Raw genomic sequence first — 15,494 nt, forward strand, 5'->3', positions numbered from 1 at the left:
GTCAAAATGTAAAATATGGTGAATTTTTTCCTTTGAGATCTTCATACTCTACGCACGGTAATTCATGATTGAACTAGATAAGGTCAATACTCTAAAAAAAGCGTTTGTAGTATATGCCGCAAATAAAACTCAAACCGGTGCATCACATAATTAGTGTTGTTTTTATTTATATTATTTTAGACTATTCTGTTCCTTTTCTGTAGAAGGGTGTACTGCAAAATATAGTATCGATAAGACGTTATCTACTGTGTTTAATTATTTAATTACTAATAATCTACATTGGTTATCCCGACAAGCGAATAATTCAACTTATTCTTATCTCTATGCGCAATGGTTAGACCTGAAGACGTCGAACCTACTTTGGAGCAAAGCAACCCCGTTTCATGAGCTGAAACTCCCAGTAACTCGCATATTTCGACAGTCGCGTATGTTAAACTACCTGAGTTCTGGATTAGCGATGGACTAATGTGCCTCGGCCAGATCGAGGCCATATTCAAATCGAAAAGAAACACCTCTTGAGGGACTAAATTTAATTATGTAGTCGGCACCGTCAATCAGAAATTGCTGCAGAGGTACGGGATTTGATTATTATTCCCCCATCTGCAGATCTGTTCAAAGGCTTGAAAGATGCGTTTATTGATTGTCTTTCAGCATCTGAGAAGCGACTACAACAACTCCTGGTCACAGAAGTATTAGAAGACATAAAGCCTTCCTTACTATTGCGTAGGATGCTACAGTTAGTTGTCACGGCCTCCATCGACAATATTTTAAAGATGTTATTTGTTCAATGTTTACCTACCGCAGTTGCAACAGGTGTATCGACGTCGACAGCTAACTTGGAGGTGGTAGCTGCAGTCGCAAACAAAGTGATGGAGGTATCAACACCTATGATTTTTACAGTTAGTACATCGCCATCTTCAGAGTTCCAAGGACTTGAAAAGAAAATTACAGGGTTGAATTATCCGCTCACTCGCAATAAATGAATACAATGGGAGAAGTAGAAGCATTGTATAAAAGCGGTGCTCTTGGACGGGAATGGGCCATGTAATTGCAATAGACATCTCTTCTTCAACATGAAGTAGCCATTTCTTTATCAGCATCGTAATATCCAAGTAACAATTTCTACATGAGCTTAATTAAGTGTTATTAAGGCCACTCCAGCAGCCAGTTTTCTGTCTTATTTTGATTTGTTGCCGTACGTACGAAGATTTCGACTCATTGATGGTTTAAACAAACTTTGTGCTATAGGATTACCTATTTCACTTTCGTCTTTCAAAATCACTGCTCTTCCTCCTTCTACTGATCGCTTCCAAAGCATTTTTAAGAAATTTTCTTCGCTCTTCAGACCTGCAACCTTTACTAAAGATATTAAACACGACGTTTGCCATTATATAGAAAGTAAAGGTCCACCGGCTCATGCCAAAGAAAGGAGACTTCCTCTGGATAAATTTAAAGCTGCAAAAAAAGAACTTAATCACGGGTTATAATTAGGAATTATTTGGCCATCTTCTAATGCTTACTTGTCCCCTCTTTATATGGTACCTAAGAAGAATGGTGATTGGAGGCCCTGCAAAGAGTTTCAAACCCAGAATATGTCTACAATTCCACATATTCAGGATTTGACTGTAAATCTACCATAATCATCTAAATTTTCTAAATTGATTTGTTTCGTGCATAACCCAGTAGTAGAAGAAGATATTCCCAAGACATAAAATTACTACACCATTTGGTATGTTCGAGTTTATGTCATTTGGACTTCACAACGCAGCTCAAACATTTCAAAGCTTTATCGATCAAGTTTCGTTAGGATTTGAATTTTGTTGATTTTATTTGGACGATACTTTAGTTGCAAGCAAGAATAAAATGAAGATAACCTTAAGAAAAATTTTCAGCGTTTACAAGAATTCGGCTTAACAACTAACCCAGATAAATGTGAACTTGGGAAACTATCTTTGATCTTCATTGGACATGTAATTGATTATAATAGGATCAAACCTGCTATGGACAAGGTTCAAGCGATTGTTGATTTTCCTTGTCCTTCGTTACTACGAAAACTGCGTGAGTTTATTGGAATGATAACATACTATCATCGTTTTTCTAAAGTTGTGTTACGGTTTTGGGTTCTCTGTATCCGAGGCAAAAAAAGGAAAGGAAGCATCTCTAACTTGGCCTACTGACGCTGATTCAGTTTTTGCCGGTACAACAATTGCAATTACAAATGCGACTTTGTTAATACATACATCCCTACAGCTCCCATTAATATCATGGTTGACGCATCAGACATCGCAGCTGGTACAGTGCTGCAACAAAAAACTCAAAATGAATGGAAACCACTTACATTCTTTTCAAAGAAACTTAAATCCCCTGAAGCAAGATATAGCATATTTGGTCATGAATTGCTCGCAATATATCTTGCAATCAAATACTTTTGCTACTTTTTTGAGGAGCGGCAATTTCATGCGTAAACAGATCACAAACCTTTGAACTATGCACTCAAGTCTACGTCTAATATGAGTTTACAACGTCAAATTAGCCACTTGACTTTTATATCTGAATTCACAAGTGATATTATACACATCCAAGTCGTAGCAAACAAGGTGGGCGATGGACTTTCGAGTCTGTCTCTTCATGCAATTACCAAAAGTGGAAAAAGTTGCCCTGGCAAAGTTACAGGAAGAGCATGAAGAACTAGAAGCACTACTTACATTACTCGTCCCTTAAATTTGGACGTCTGCCATATCTTTCAAGCAAATCTATTATAACATGTGATGTCTCTGCGGGTACAGCACGACCTTTTGAGATGAGGATGAGGTGTAACATTTTCGAATCTCTTCACGAACTCCCGCATCCAGGAGCATTGCCAACGATACAATGAGTGTCAGATCCTTTTTTTGGCCTACCACGAAGAAAGATATTAGACAATGGTACAAAGAATGCGTACAATGCCTACAATCAAGGATAATACGTCACACCAAGTCACCTTTTGGACGTTTATTCCAAACTGATTGCAGATTTGAAGAGATACATATAGATATTTTAGGCCCGTTCACTGTAATTCAGGGATTTAAATAATTGCTTACAATATTGGGTAGGTTTACTTGGTGGTCAGAAGCACTTTCAATGCAAGATATAACTCTTAAAAGAGTAGCAAATACCTTTGTTGAGTGATAATATAGACCCTATTGTGTCCCAGTAAAGATCATGACAGATTATGCACGACATTTTGAATCTCATCTATCCTTCTAGCCCTCATCCACGCAGATTATGGCCTTCTAGGGAAAGATGCTACGTATGTGGCAAAGGAGGGCACATGGTGCAAAGTACAGGGAAACGAACCGGGGACATTGTAAGCGCCATCGAATACAAATAGTATGCAACGTGTTCTATCCCAAAAATCCAATTGAAAGCTGACGGTATGATGGTCTGGGGCCTCATCAATACAGGGTGCACCCTTACCATAATCAGAGCAGTTATCGTTGAGAAGATGCCCAGTCTATCAAAAAAGAAGATAATGACAATACATGGTAGTTGGTACCCTTATTGAATGTGTGTGGGAACAGACTATAAAAATAGAGGTAGACCGAAGGAAGTATATTCTGAGATCTATAGTGTGTGAGAGGCTAGTGGATGGAGTCGACGTTTTGTTGGGTACAGTCGTTTTGAAGTGCTGTCGTATCGTAGTAGATAGACGCTCGTAACTCTAGGTACATGTGCTCTTTCCAAGGCAGAGCAAGGAAACCCTACTCTAATTAATATACAAAATACATGACTATTTATACTAGGTAAAAGACAGTACTTTAATACATATATGTATATATATATATATAGAAGAAATTAAGACGAGAAGAGGAAGAACAAGGGGGAAGAAAACACGAATACATTACAGTTAGTATTTCTCTCTAAGGGAAGAATTCTTGCCAATCTTTGGTGCAAATTGATTTAAAAATCCATGATACAATGAATATATATGAATTTATATAAAAATATATTACTTTCCACCACTAATGCTATTTGAAATGTAGTCCTGTCTCCTTTTGATAGTAGTCATTCATTTTCTCCCCCAAAATCATATAACAGGCAGCTAACATTAACAAGGCATTTATACAGTAATGCCAGATGTCTAGCTCTCGCCTTTTCTTGCCCTCTTAGACAAATCCCATCCCTACTTATACAATATACCCCTATTTTTCCCAAGATTACTAAATTTTTTGTTCTTGATTATGGATATAATTATTATTATCTTTGAGGGTGCCTAAAATAAAAATTAATGTATCTTGAAAAATTATCAATTACTATGTACATTACTTTTCTCCTGTTAAATTTATCACAAAACACCATTTACAAATCACTGAACGATGGAATGGTATGTTAAATTGGAGTGCAATTGTTCCATTCATTTCTTATTTTTACTCCTAAATATTTCATTAAAATCTGGATTTAATTTAAGAGAATATGATGAATGTAATATAAAATTAAACATATTCAAGGGGATGCTGGTAAACTCCTTGGGGAAACCAAAGTGATTGGTTTCACATTTTTAAAAGGAGAGCAGTGATTTTAGGATCAAGGAAGCAGTAGTAAATAAGGTTTTGACATTTTTAAACAATACTAATTGATATTGATAGGGGTCATTATAGAATAGTAGAAGGGGTTTTGATGATTTAAACCGTAATGGGCTTTTTAACATCCCCCTCTAAAAGAAGAATTCATGCCAATCTTTGCTTTAAAGGGATTTAAACATGTTCAATAAAATAAATATTCATGAATTTAACTTGTTTTCTTTCCACTAACGCTATTTTAAATGTAGACCTCTCTCCTCTTTATAGCCGTAATGCATTTCCCCCTCCCCTCTCCAATCATATAACAGATAGCTTAATTCAGTAATACTATATGTATCGGTCCTGCCTATTCCTCGAGCTCTAATATCAACTCTAATCAAGAGTATAATTGACATTTTTGTAAGAAAACCTGAATTAAGTTAGTATCAGCTGCTTGTTATATGATTTTAGAGGAATAAAATGAATTACTGTTGTTTAGAGATGCACTTTCTACATTAAAATAGTATTAGTGCAGAGAAAATGTTGTAATTATATTTAAATATCAAATATATTTATCCATTTGTAAAACAATTTATACCACATATAGGCGAGAATCATGCTTACAGCAGAGGGAGAAGATAACACCATGACGATCGATTAGACAATGAATAAAAAAAAAAAAAAAAGAGCACGCGCAATAAGCATTTATCTTTTTTTAATTATTAAATGTAGTTTTATTATCACAAACTACTCAACTTTAATCAAAAGATGAGTGAAAATATGAAAATGTCATAATCTTAGATATAGAAAGAAGAGACATCTTGTGTCGAAAAAAGGCACTAATATGAGAAGGAGTCTAATTAGCTACTCAAGCTAACTGACGTATTTTAAAGCTTTAACTTATTTTTTGATTTTGTATCAAGCAAGGTTACAAAGATTAAGTATAGCTTAAGATTGCCCTAGAAGTTGATTGGTTGCTAAATTCATTTATAATCAAGTGATTAAATAAAAAAAGATTATTTCAAAATACGTACATGTGTGTTAATTGTTGATTTTATCCCATTATATTAACTTATGTGCATATTACATACGTATTTGTAATTTAAATCTAATGACAATGAACAGACCATGATGGTTCATTCATCGAATCACATTCCTTTAAAAGTCATTTTACGAGTCTTTTGAACAGTCATTTATATCCGTTGACTTTTATGTTAAATAATAATGATTATTATATATAAATATACACTGTGGCTTGGATTTACGTATGATTTTATATAATCACTTAGATGCTTTTTGGATTTTCAATATACATACATAGGATGATATAATGAAATGTATGTAAAAGCAAGCATTTGCATGTTTCTATCCGTATGGTTACTCCGTAGTTGAAGTGTATGGGCCCTTAATATGCGAATTCAAATAGTTTTTGTCTCACACTCCATTCCGTACCTGTTATCGGTTGATGGAAAACGTGCCAAATAGTTAAAAGCCTCCCTACGACAATATGTCAAAAAAGACGTCTAACCTTTTGATTTATCAAAAACAAACTGGCAATGCAAACGTTGTGGACAGGCGTACCAACATAATAATTAAAAAAATGAGAATTAAATTAGGAATTTGGAATTAGAAAATACTGAGTTCTTTTTAATCAGACTTCGTATATATACCGATTGGTCCATTAAAATCTGAACACTTTAAATTTTAAACTTCAACAATATTTCTATCTATCTATTAAATGTATGTGTCTGTGTGTGTGTCCTTCAATCACGGCCGAACCAATGGATGGATTTTGCTGAAATTTTTCATATAGGTTCTTATAGCTCCATAAATTTTTAGTCCTCGAGCACATGGCGGCATTTAAATAGTATTTTTAGCACCGTGTGTATTTTGGATATCAGACGGATTCTTTGATGGGATTATAATTAGCTATTGTTAAGCACTAAAGACTTCTCATTAATTATATAATAATAGTTCCGAAGAATTGACCAACTGTAAACAGATTTTGACACTATTGCATGTCTCTTTTCTTTTGAAAGGTTGCCTGATACAATAACGACGTATATAAGTTCTTGATGGTTTGGAGAAACTCTTTTATCCAACTAATGGAGATAAATCGAAGATGAGTGAATGACGTCACTGCCTCATCTCTATGATGACGTTATTTACAAAAGTATTTTACGCCCAATTCGGACACGTCTTTAAGAGTTAGAACAGACTGTCAAAATTTTGGGATATACACATCCCCAATCGGACGTATTTGTAGAATTCTCCAACAATTATCTCATTGATATGTATTTGCTTTTGCAAATTAACAATTTAAATCAATCAAGACATATCCATATGTATATTTTTTGCATTCATGTAAATATGTCAAAAACGTCTCTGAATAAATGTCCAACTTACGAATATAATAGACTTTATTTTTTCTTTATTATAAGCAAGTACATCTCGAATAATAAAGATAAAACGATACAAGGATCAGTAAAATGATATACTGTTTCTTAACAAAAAAAAACATTTTTGGAGGAGATGGACCCTAAAATATAATATTATTATGGTAAAATATTTCGTTACTTGGGTAATTTGGTAACCTATGTTGAGTAATTACATAAACGGCCTTTGAGTAAGATTACTCGAGATTCTGTATCATTCTACAATTTTTACCTATGATTTGTGTTGAATCAGTCCAAGGACTGATCCTCTAATCAGTCTCTCCGTCCCTTACATTCTTTTCTTTTTTTTATCATTCCGATCTTTTTACCGTTCAACGGTCCTAATGACCTTATGGTCGGGTTTCAATACTAGCTATCTTTTTATTTTTTTACTTTTAATTGGGATTGAAGAGTATAATAGCGAAAAAAATTATTATTGATAGGTAAAACGATTAATAATATGTTCTAGCCGCAAATATAAGTAGTAATAGTAATATAATTACCTGTTCTTGGATCCTTATAGTTTTTTAAACTGGTCCAACACTTCCTATGAGTAAAGTTGACATTTCTGTAATGAAAAAATTAGAAATAGAAATGATAAAAGGAAAAACGGTTTTTGCGTGTGCACTTTTTTCTTTTCTATTTAATCGGTTCTCATGTTGTTAACTCCTCTCTCTGAAGTATGCATTATTGCTTATCCTTGGTCTAAATTGTTTTAAAAATGAATAATAGAATGGATATATATATAAATTAAAATATAATAACAATATTTTCCGTGCACCAGACCTTAATTAAGGTGTAATATATGTCATGCTCTCGCCTTCTCCTCGTGATTTTTTTTTTAAATTACCAACTACTCAACCATACATATTCTATAATATTGTCATTAATACGATTTAATATATTATTATAGCTTGTATTCGTTTCAATTTCGGGAATCCAAACGTAAATAGAAATACAAGGTTCAGGTAATCCGGCTTGCTAGAATTTTCAATCTGATGGATTGTACCGAATGCTGGGAAGGACAGGTAGATTTTGAAGAAACACGCAACGACTCATAGTCTATGACATTACTATTGCTAGAATTGTCAATTTAATGTATTTTACCGACTCCTGGGCAAGAAAAACAAATTTTGACAAAACACGCAACCACTCATCTACAATGACGTAAATATTAAAAGTGTAGTGGAAATTTAACATCAGTCAAACATGCGCTATGGTATAACCATGTATTTCTATTAACCTTGGGTGAAGTAAAAAGGCTTGTGGAAAAAATTGTGGACTAAAAAATTGATAATCAGTAACTAAAGTTGTCTATTCCACTGCTTTTAACATAGTTGCCCATATTTCAGAGGCTTTGAAGAAGCTGGTTACCTCATAGGAAGCTCTTACAATAGGGTTACTCATCAAAGAGAATAACCTACATACATACATAGTGATTAATCCAAGGTATTGTTTATTAAATTCCTAGTTGTTCAGGATTATAATGTATACCAACGCACAAACGATTAATGCTCCATAAACCCATACTTCCGGACTTGGATGTAATATATGAAGATATTATCATATTCACTATTTAAAAGAGATGTTAACATGGTACAAACGTATGTCAAATAATATGAAATACCGATACGTTAAATCAAAATAACCGAAAAGTAATTTGGTTAACCTGATAATTTGCAGATTATTTCGGAGGAGAGCAGCTTAACTGTCATGACGTTTCATCTCATTGCTGCTTGCAGCTATCTGAAGAAGGAAATAAACACAGCCCCACTCCGTACTCTAAAAGTATTGGTTGGTCCATAAAACTGAAAAGACTACCATCCTATTAGTCTGGTCCTAATAAATTTTGTAAGTCCTAGAACCGGTCCTTGTTGGTTTATTATATGGTAACTATAGCAGCTAAAATGACGGTTTTAATATGTCCTTTTAGCTGTTGAGCATCATGTCTTTCAAAGAAACAAGACACCTGAAGTTGAAAGTTGAAAGTGTGTGGGTAAAACTTATTATTATAGGATTTATCTTTTTATATTTTTATCTTCCTTTTTATATTATTCAATCGTTGACAAGAGTGAAGAAAATACATAGATAGATAGGACCGTAGGGCTGAAAGATCAACTTATCGGTCCTTAGGACCATTGACTAGTAAAACAGATTGGACACATAAAAAAAGACTCAAAGGGGGGATACTGTTTAGGAAGTTAGTCTTAGGACCGATACAACGCTAGTATTTAGCCATGATATAGGCAGAAATTACATACAGTGATGTGGATCTTCAACTCTACTACTCCGAGGACAACAAGGACATATAACTACAAAACAAATCCTCAGGTTACTCTTTGTCTCATTTTATACTTATTCTTCCATCTTCAAGACATTTGTAACAATGATGACAACTTTTTTAAATAATAAATTATATTCAGGTAGGAATTACAATCTTCCTATCTTTAATTTTTTTAACCTATGGGTAAATCCATATTAATATAATATTGCATCTGAATTTATGCAATGATTTCTTTCAATCCCTTTTTGACCGTCTATCTACAAATACATAGAGTAGATCCTAAAATGAGCCGTTAAAAAAGTAGTTGTGATTATAGTTTAATGCCTCTGAGTCAACTAAATCAAAATGGACACTTGTCAGCTCCCTGTCACATGGGGTCGAGAGAAAATGAGGAACTTCTATAAAGAGTATATCCTTCTACATTTAAAATTGCATTATTGTAGGGGGAACATATTGTAATTATAATTAAATTCAAATATATTTATGTCATTATATATTTTAAAAACATTTCAAAGTAAAGATATACGAGAATGCTTACTTCAGAGGGACAATTTACCGCTACGGCAACCTATTTAATTATGAACAAAATAGTAATGTATTAACCTAGTTGTTCTATTACAAAAATATCACCTCTTGTTATATGTAACTGAATTATCAAGGTAAACTCTGCGAAGGGAAGAAAAAGGTAGAAAGGAGTAATGATTAGTGTTCAAACTTAGTCCAGCACCGAACTTTTTTTTGGGTTCGGTTTTAAGAGATTTCTTCTAGAGCGATTTTTTTTCGGTCTCATATATTATGAGATACTTTTTTTTAGATCAACTGTCATTTATTTTTTTCAAAATATTTCAAAAGTACACGATAAGTTCTAGAATAACTACTGAATATATATAAGAGACGGTGGGGTCAAAATTAATCCGAGCCATCTCATTTTATACTTTGTATAACGTTATTGTACTCGAAAAAACATTTAATGTCATGTTTAAACAATTTATCTGTAAAACCCTTTTAGACCAATTTTTTTAGAAATGAACTAGACCGAATTTTTCTTTTGGCTCGACCTAGACCGAATTTTTCCTTTGAACTGATCTATACCCAATTTTTATGAGACCGGTCCAGACCGAGCTTTTTTGTTGGGCTGAACTAATTTGGTCCAACAAATATAATGTTCTCAGACCGGTTCCAGGATTTCCAGACCGAAACCCAACTCTAATAATGATGACGTAAGTGCTTTAAAAAAACGACCTCTTGTGCGGGGAAAAAAGATATCATTAGTACAACAAGGAATCTACATAAGCTGAAAAGTGCGTTTTGTCACTTTCCTTTAAAGTAAGATCAAAAAAACTTTATTTTGGTGGGGAGGCTTTGTTTTTGAATATTTTTTGAAAAAAAAAAAATCCTAAAATGACAATTTTTTGGGAAAAAAAAATTGAAAAATTTAATTCGTTAAAATCTAGAACTGTTCACAAAAAAAAAATATTTTTTTTGAAAAAATTTATAAAATTAAATTTAAAATGTTTTGAATTTTTTTTTAGAAATCCAGAAAAAAGTTAAAATATTAAATTGTTCGGAGAAAAATTTAAAAATCCATAGCTATTCATAGAGAATTAAATTTATTGAAGAAAAAATACAAATATTAAATTTTTTGAAAAAAAATGCAAATATTAAATTTTCTAGTAAGAATCAAAAATTATTTAATTTTGGGGGGGGCTACACCCCCTCTGGACACCCCTGATGTAGCTACATAATACATTCTACTATTTGTTTGTCAAAAGTCATAGAGACACTCTAAAGAGCATACATAAGACGTCTCCTCCACAACGAAAAATAATTAATTATTATATATTACTATGAATGAATGAGATCATCCTTCGAGATATCTACGGATATTTCAACAATAGTTATCAATAATATCTATTATTGTTGTTATTGGATTGACATTCTTTCAATTTTCTACCTACAAACATAAATACTTATTGATGTATTTAAAATTATGAAAAATGCACTGATATTGTGATAACTAAAGGCATAAATATTCATGCAGGTACAATTATACTTACCATAGTATAATTAGAACACTTCATAAAAACATATGTATATGTTTAGTAGTGTTGAGACACAGTCTGAAACCGGTATTTTTTCCGGTTTGAGATTAAGTCATTTTTTCTAGACGGATATTTTCGTCAATACTCCAGTCTTAGACCATCCTGGACCGACCCTTTGAATCTTACTTTATAGACTGAATTTTCCTGTAGAATAATTATCTTTTCATTACGGTTATGCGAGTTTTTTACTCATTTGAGACACTTCATATGATGTCATTGTACGGATGTTAAAAATTAGGAAACACATCTAACGTCATCATCAACAGTTCATCCAGGGGCCGAACACGCCCCCCCCACTTTATAAGTTTTAGGACTGATATGCAGGACTGAACTGGACTGGATCGATACTGAACTGGACGGGCCTGCAGTCTTCAGTCCTAAAAAAGGACTGACTAAGTGCAATATGAGAAAATACGTGTGTGTGGTTTCTACTAGCAGTGCAAAGGACCAATAGTCTGAAGGACCGGGCCCAAGAACTGATAAGACCGGTCCTAAGAGACTGGACTTGACCAAATAATTGAGGACTTACACAACACTATTTCCACACTAGGTATTATGTAGAAGGAATTATGATATAATTCAAAAATCATCAAAGGTCAAAAGATGTCAGGGAAAGAAGGACCCCTTTAGATCAGGGGTTAGGATCCCTTTGAGGTAGCATAAATTTATCAAAGTTTAATGTGTTATTTTTTTTTTAAATCGTGTATCATTATCAAAAAAGATGAGGGCGAGCTTCAGTTTCGTATATATGTAATTTTTTTTTTTCCCCGACTACACTTATTAAATGCTAACATACGTAAAAGGTGTTTGGAGTAGTATGGATCATAATGATTATGTGTTAATAATTAGTCAAAACTCGCACTAGTGTGTGTTTGTGTGTGTAACAGATCAAAAAAATGTTTAATAAGAGCTACAATTGAATTGCATAATGTTTCTGTGATTCAATAAATAGTAAATTCAGTCTTGATTCAAGGTGCAGTTCCTTTATAGTTGGATAAATATGGAACGGAAGGGACTTGTATTGATTTCCCTGGTTTCTATATGTATTTCTTTGACGGGAGGACAATTGGTTTCCTCCTATGTTGCCAACGATTTGAATAGTGTTTGCTGCTCCACTCTCATCTCCCCTATTTCTATTCGTACTCGCATTAACTCGACTCACTATGAATGTCAATGTGTCTTTGACGGCCTTGTCAATATCATTGGAGCAAAATCGAGACACTTTAGTGCAATCCAATATTTGATTTCTTTTCTTATCGTTTTTGCCCTTTTACTAGCCTCTGGCTTCTGCTCAGGTCTCAATGTTGGGTTAATGAGTCTGGACGTAACGGATCTCAACATAATTGCGGAGACGTCAGATAGTAAAAAAGAAAGACGCTATGCTGAAAAAGTACTCAAGATACGAAAGGAAGGAAATGTTGTTCTCGTGGCGATTCTTCTCGGAAATGTGTGTGTTAATAGTATATTATCCTTATTTCTGGATAGTCTTGTTGGCTCAGGCACTATTGCTGTTGCCATTTCTACACTTACCATAGTTGTTTTTGGAGAGATTCTACCCCAAGCTGTGTGTCTACGCCATGCTCTCTATTTTGGAAACCTTTTTCGATATTTAACACGGTTTCTTATCATTTTAACATCACCCTTATCCTATCCTCTTGGCTTATTTTTAAACTATTTCATAGGAGATCCATCAAGTAAGTCCAGCATTACCACGAGATCTGGACTATTCTTGGTTATGCAAAAATTATCAGAGAATATTATTACTGAGAAGGAAATGAAAATCATGCAGGATGTCATTCAAAATAAACCTATTACTCTAGGAGAAAAAGCATTACCCATAAAGCAATTAAATACGGTGCCTTTGTCCTCATATAGTGAAAAATCCCTCGATAAAGCCACAGGAAATATGATTCTACTGACAGATGGACCAGACAACTCTGTCGTGGGATATGTCAATGTAAAAGACGCTGTTCGGAAGGATTTTGATATAGACAAGTACTTGTATATATCCAAATTCCCTTACTTTAATGCATCCACCTCCATTTTAGACGCTTTGTCTACAATCAATTTTCAAAAGGATGCTGATTCAATTATATTTGTACAATCCATGAATTTGAAAAGTTCAAGAGCTATTACAATTGGATATATCACTCGAGAAAGGCTCATTGAAGAGTTTCTAAAGAATTGGAAGAATTGATTCATTTAGTTCTTATTTTCTGGGTTTGTTCAAGACAATAATTATATTTGTTGACTCATTTTGTGAGACGGATCTGACGACATCAATCCAGAGTGTTTCCTACTATTTGTCTTAAAAATGTTACATTTTATTTAACATATAGTTTAAAGCATTTAAATATTTATGAAATCAATAAAATACCATTCTCAGGATAGTTTAGTATTTTCTTTCAAAATCTGAAATAATATTTTGTCACAATTAAAGGCGCCTAAAAGATTTTATTGATTATTTAAAAGTATCTAGGATAAGATTACCATTGCTCTCTTTTAATTTTCTGCCCAGAGCAAAAGGGCACTTTTTTACAAGTTCATTCATTATATATCCGGTTTGGTGTGTTATATCAATATTGAATCGACTAAAGATATAAGTCAAATTGATTTTTTTTAATAAAATAACAACATACAAAATACTAGCTCCAATATCCCCCTTAACCTCTAAAACTATCACTAAGAGAGCCACGTGTCCTCTTTAGTATGTTTACTCTAATCTATGATTAATTACTCACTACCCCAGAAGGAATTTATCATGGAATACATAGGGTGGGACATATTTATTGTCACTTTTTTTAAAGTTTAAATTAAACGCTTATTTATGAAAATTTCTAAAAGGAATTGATACCACTAAATTGATTAGGATCTCAGCTTTCAAATGATATATCATATGTTCCAATTGAAACAAGGATATTGATGTAAGCACCATAAAGACTGTATATAGTTGATTTGATGGTATAGCAACGACCAAATATGTAGCATTATTTTCCCGCCTGAAGCAATAACCCTAAAAACCATGGTTTGAACTGGATGCTTTGTCCAATAAAGACTAGCAACATTACCTGGTGATACTCTCAGATATCTGTCAATACACCTTTTGCAGACTGGGGCAATTGTAAATATATCTTTGTTCATATCTTTTTATAAGTTAACGATGGACTTTTCATCGTGTGGCTCATTCTTGTATAAAACTTTTTATCATCTACATTTGTACCGATATTTATATATAAGACCTCAATCCAAGCTTCTTGAGGTGTCGTGAAATTGTTGACCTCGAAACTTCCATGTTTCCTCCGATTCTTCTCATGGACATCGTTGGATCTTTTTGAGTTGCCCTTGGACATTGTTGGATATTTTTCAGTTGCTCTTGGACATCTGTACAAGGCTTACTATCCCATCTGGAATCATTCACAGCCTCTTCATGCTTTTCTCTACCTTTTATAAGTTTTTTGATGAGCTGAATAATTACTTTTACGATGCCCCGGATATTTACATTTGATTATTGCGCTAGAATCTAATCAACTAACATTTGTCTTTAGTAAGTTTCCATTGACATCTTTACTCCAAATGGATCATGTAATACATCATTTATTAGCTGAGAACCTAATAAATTCAATGTTGCCAATTACTTTCAGAAATTTCAATAAAAATTGTTTAATTTAAACTTTAAAAAACGAGACTAAATATGTGCTACACTGAATACAGATACAATCTTAAAAAATATATAAAATCCAGATAAGAGCGAAATTTCTATAAGAATGTGGCGAAAGGTGTTGGGTACATCCATTTGTTATCTTTTTTTGTAAGTCTTCATCTTGAGGAGTAATAAACAGCCAAAAATTCGTTGGTAGGAAGTCAATTCCTCCAAGTTGTTGAATTATTCTTCAATAATATTGGGAAATTGTGCAGAGTTTCACAATCCATAAATGAGCTCAACATTTCAACGTTTTGAATCCTAGGAAGGAACATGAGTTTTATATTTTGAAGAATAACTACCTGACAAAAAACGCAACGATATATAAATACATTTATATACTTTACTTTTTAATAGTCATTTATCGTTATTTTTGCTATTAAAGTTTTATGCATTTAAAAGTTATTTTCCATATTATCGGACATTTAGAAATGT

At 33.2% G+C, this 15,494-nt stretch overlaps 1 protein-coding gene across 1 annotated transcript; it reads left to right on the forward strand.

Moving 5' to 3' along the window:
* Positions 1-12,359: 12,359 nt before the first annotated feature.
* Positions 12,360-13,556, forward strand: LOC121127661 (metal transporter CNNM4). The gene has a single exon (XM_040723086.1). The coding sequence runs from the start codon at positions 12,360-12,362 to the stop codon at positions 13,554-13,556; it is 1,197 nt and encodes a 398-aa protein (XP_040579020.1).
* Positions 13,557-15,494: the final 1,938 nt, after the last annotated feature.

The sequence above is a fragment of the Lepeophtheirus salmonis genome, chromosome 13 (genome assembly GCF_016086655.4).
Source record: "Lepeophtheirus salmonis chromosome 13, UVic_Lsal_1.4, whole genome shotgun sequence".
In the NCBI taxonomy this organism is placed as follows: Eukaryota; Metazoa; Arthropoda; class Copepoda; order Siphonostomatoida; family Caligidae; genus Lepeophtheirus; species Lepeophtheirus salmonis.

Excerpts from the sequence above, each read along its gene's own strand:
- LOC121127661 (XM_040723086.1), top strand. The coding sequence starts at position 12,360 with ATGGAACGGAAGGGACTTGTATTGATTTCCCTGGTTTCTATATGTATT.